Below are 3585 nucleotides of genomic sequence, written 5' to 3' on the forward strand. Positions count from 1 at the left end.
CTGAGGTGCGGAGCGTGTATACCTGTAACTCTGAGGTGCGGAGCGTGTATACCTGTAACTCTGAGGTGCGGAGCGTGTATACCTGTAACTCTGAGGTGCGGAGCGTGTACACCTGTAACTCTGAGGTGCGCCGTGTGTGCAGTGCACAACCCGTGTGCCCTAGTTACTCAAGGGTGCAGAAGCGTGTGCACTCGTTACTCCGGGGTGCCCAGCGTGTGCGCTTGTAACTCCGGGTGGAGAGCGGGTATGCACCTGTAACTCTGAGGTGCACAGCGTGTATGCACCTGTAACTCTGAGGTGCACAGCGTGTGTACAGTGCAGAGCGCGTGTGCCCTTGTAACTTAGGGGTGCAGAGCGCATGTGCACCTTACTCCAGGGTGAAGAGCAGGTGTGCACCCGTTACACCAGGATGCAGAGACGGGTGCGCACATCTTACACCAGGGTGCAGGTCGGGTTTGCGGCGCGGTGCGCCTGCAGCTCTGGAGTCTTCATCTTGCACTCTGCCGTCTGCTGAGTTCACCTCTGAGAGCGATACCTTCCAGAAAGTTCGTGTATAACATAAAAGCGGCCCCCACTGTGCCTGCGCCGCCGCTCTCCTAAGTTGCGGATCATTGAGCTTTAAGCTGCTCCAGGATCTTCAACACTCCCACCCCCCATTTCTTTTTTTTGGGAGTGTGCCTCTGCCCCAAGGCTCGTCACGTGGTGGCCCTTTTTTTCCTCCTTTAATAGACTAATGAAGCTCAAACAAGTAGGCTTAGCTCTGTGATAGCTCACGTGCCTACACGGGCCCCGCGCTGCCATTGGCCGGGGTAATTACAGGCACGCTCCCGGGAGGGCACAGACACGCATTATGCAAATGCGTGGAGGGCAGCACGGGGCAGACCTGAGGCCTGCATTCATGCACCGTCCCGGGCAGGGGGGTCCCGGGGGCTATTGTTTTACAGAGTATATAAGGTGTCTGAGGCCGGTCGTGTGCCAAACTCACTGCTCGCACGAGCTGACAGCAGCAGAGATCACTTAGCAGACAAGAGGAGTCGCGTGCCCCTTGTGGGACATCAAGATCTGAAGCCTGCCTGACTCACACTGGGAGCACTTGGAGAAAACTTGGGCGGCCAGCACGACTTTACCAGAATGTAAGTATAGAGGAGCATAGTACTGTGCTCGTGTGTGTATGTGTGTGTGTGTGTGTGCGCCTGCATGCATGCGAGCAGTGCCCCCAGTTGTTTCCACCTGTCCTTCACTGCTTCTTTTGGTATGCATATCTACTGCATATATTACACACAATGGATGAATGGCTGGATGGAGTATGAAGATAGATCGATAGATAGATAGAGAGATAGATAGATAGATAGATAGATAGATAGATAGATAGATAGATAGATAGATAGATAGATAGATAGATAGATAGATAGATAGATAGATAGATAGATAGTTTTAACGAACCATAGAAAGTCCGACAGGTGGCAGAAGAGATATTATATTAATATAATAATATATTATATTGTATTAATGCATTATAGAAAAGGCAGGCTTAGATTTTTCAGGTCTACTAAACGGCACAATGGCCCTTGGTTGTTGCTACTGCTAGTGATTATTTCGTGCTCAATTATAGTTTGTTATCATGTGTGGCGAGCTGTTCACTAATCGCTGCCTTTTTCTGCATCCACAGCATGTCTTTCAAGACAGAGAGCAGCTGTTCCGACTACGAGACCTCCAGCCAGATGTCCTACTGCCTCTCGGACGAAGAGGACCGAAGCAGCAGCCTCCACACCCCGTCTCCGGGGCACCTGAGCCCCGCCGCGCAGACCCCCGGAGCCGCGCCAGGCGAAGCGGCGGAGAAGAAGCCCCGGCGGGGCCGCTGCAGGGTGAAGAACGAGGCGGTGCAGCACAGCATCAAGAAGAACCGGCGCGTCAAGGCCAACGACCGCGAGCGCAACCGCATGCACAGCCTGAACTACGCGCTGGACAAGCTGCGCTGCATCCTGCCCAGCTTCCCGGACGACACTAAGCTCACCAAGATCGAGACGCTGCGCTTCGCCAACAACTACATCTGGGCGCTGACCGAGACCCTGCGGCTGGCCGACCTGACCCAGGACAAGTCAGGGAAGGAGATGCTGCTGCCCTCCTCCTACCTGGGCGTCGCGGCCCCGCCCAGCCCCGGCTCCGACGCCGGCTCCTGGCTCTCGAGCTCGTCGCCACAGTCTATGTCCGCCTCCAGCCCAGGCAGCCCCGCCACCTCCGAGGACTACTGCTACGGGGCTGCCAGCGAGGCGCTCTACAGCTTCCCCACAGAGCTGGCGCACAACATCGCCTGCTTCAGCCAGTACCACTAGCTGTGAGCCGGGTTCGGACAATCCTGACACTGCCTTAAGCGCCTAGTGCGCCTAGTGACCTCAGCGTGAAGCACCTGTGCCTGCCACTACAAACGGGACTTTTCTGCTCGTACAAATGAGCATGTGACTCCAAAATGTAAAAGTGAAGATGTGGGGCGTACTGGCGGCATTTGGGGCTCCGGGAAGAATTGTTGATTGTTGTGAGTTTATCCTCCTGCTGATTCTCCCGGTGTCCCAGACTGACAGTCCGCCGCGCTCTACACGTAGACAGGGCTGTGTGTGCCTCAGTGTCCGTGCATTATGTACAACTGTGTGCCATGTAGATCTGATTTACTCTGTCCAGAAGTTGAGGGGACTTCACAGCAGTCTTTTTTAGTTCTCAGCATTTCCCTTCTTGCACTTTCTAATCTGCACAAAACTTTCCTTGTTGATTCTCCTGAAACTGACCCGTGAGTCTTTTAAGTGTCTTTAAGGACAATGGAGCTAAAGAATAAGAGAAACGGGCTGATTTGGGGCTTTCAGGAGAGGTGAAAAGTCAATTTTACAATTTGTAGAACTCTAATGAAGTAAAACGAGCATGAAAATGAGGTTTGAGCGTCCCGACAATACAGTGAAAGGACTTTAAGAAAAAAAGACAAAAGCCAGCTTCATGTATTATGCATTTTGACCTCCAGGGCCGCTGCCTTGCATTTTGAGGGGGCTTGGCTCTGCAGACTCGGGCATTCAACGGAAAAGCGTGATATTACTGTTTAATTTATTCAAGATGGTCCATTCAGATCAAAATGTATTTTTTGTACATAAAGAGTATATTATATTATTATGCGTGTAATCAAAATTTAATTTTTCGTACCTTGAATATTTTGTGCAAATAAAATGTTTAACATTATTACTAAACTTTTGGTTTCTGTACGGTTACTTTTTATTTATACACTTTTAAGTTATAAACATGGTGCAGGAAGTTCTCTGCAATACCGTGGCCCTGATGGTTCAAGAGCTCGGAGCACCTATATTCTGCTCTTATGCCTCATAACATTCAGAAATTAGATGTGTTGACTGTCACTCAGTTTTGAACTAAAAGCCATCCAACGAGGAGCGCAGCCAGTGGCAAAACCGGAAGGTGGTTTCAGATTTGCAGCTACCTGTGGCGGTGCCCACACGTCTACTTATCTGCAAATCGTTTGGAAGGGTCTCTTTTTGTTTCCCGGTGACTAAACATCAGCCGGCGACAGGCTTTCAAAGGGAGGGGATTAGA

At 51.1% G+C, this 3585-nt stretch overlaps 1 protein-coding gene across 1 annotated transcript; it reads left to right on the top strand.

The window, feature by feature from the left end:
- Nucleotides 1–997: 997 nt before the first annotated feature.
- NEUROG1 (neurogenin 1) lies at nucleotides 998–3174 on the top strand. The gene is made up of 2 exons (XM_086928848.1): nucleotides 998–1133; nucleotides 1670–3174. The coding sequence occupies exon 2, from the start codon at nucleotides 1671–1673 to the stop codon at nucleotides 2331–2333; it is 663 nt and encodes a 220-aa protein (XP_086784974.1). The 5' UTR covers nucleotides 998–1133; nucleotide 1670; the 3' UTR covers nucleotides 2334–3174.
- Nucleotides 3175–3585: the final 411 nt, after the last annotated feature.

This window comes from Lissotriton vulgaris, chromosome 7 (genome assembly GCF_964263255.1).
Source record: "Lissotriton vulgaris chromosome 7, aLisVul1.2, whole genome shotgun sequence".
Taxonomy (NCBI): Eukaryota; Metazoa; Chordata; class Amphibia; order Caudata; family Salamandridae; genus Lissotriton; species Lissotriton vulgaris.

Excerpts from the sequence above, each read along its gene's own strand:
- NEUROG1 (XM_086928848.1), top strand. The coding sequence starts at position 1,671 with ATGTCTTTCAAGACAGAGAGCAGCTGTTCCGACTACGAGACCTCCAGC.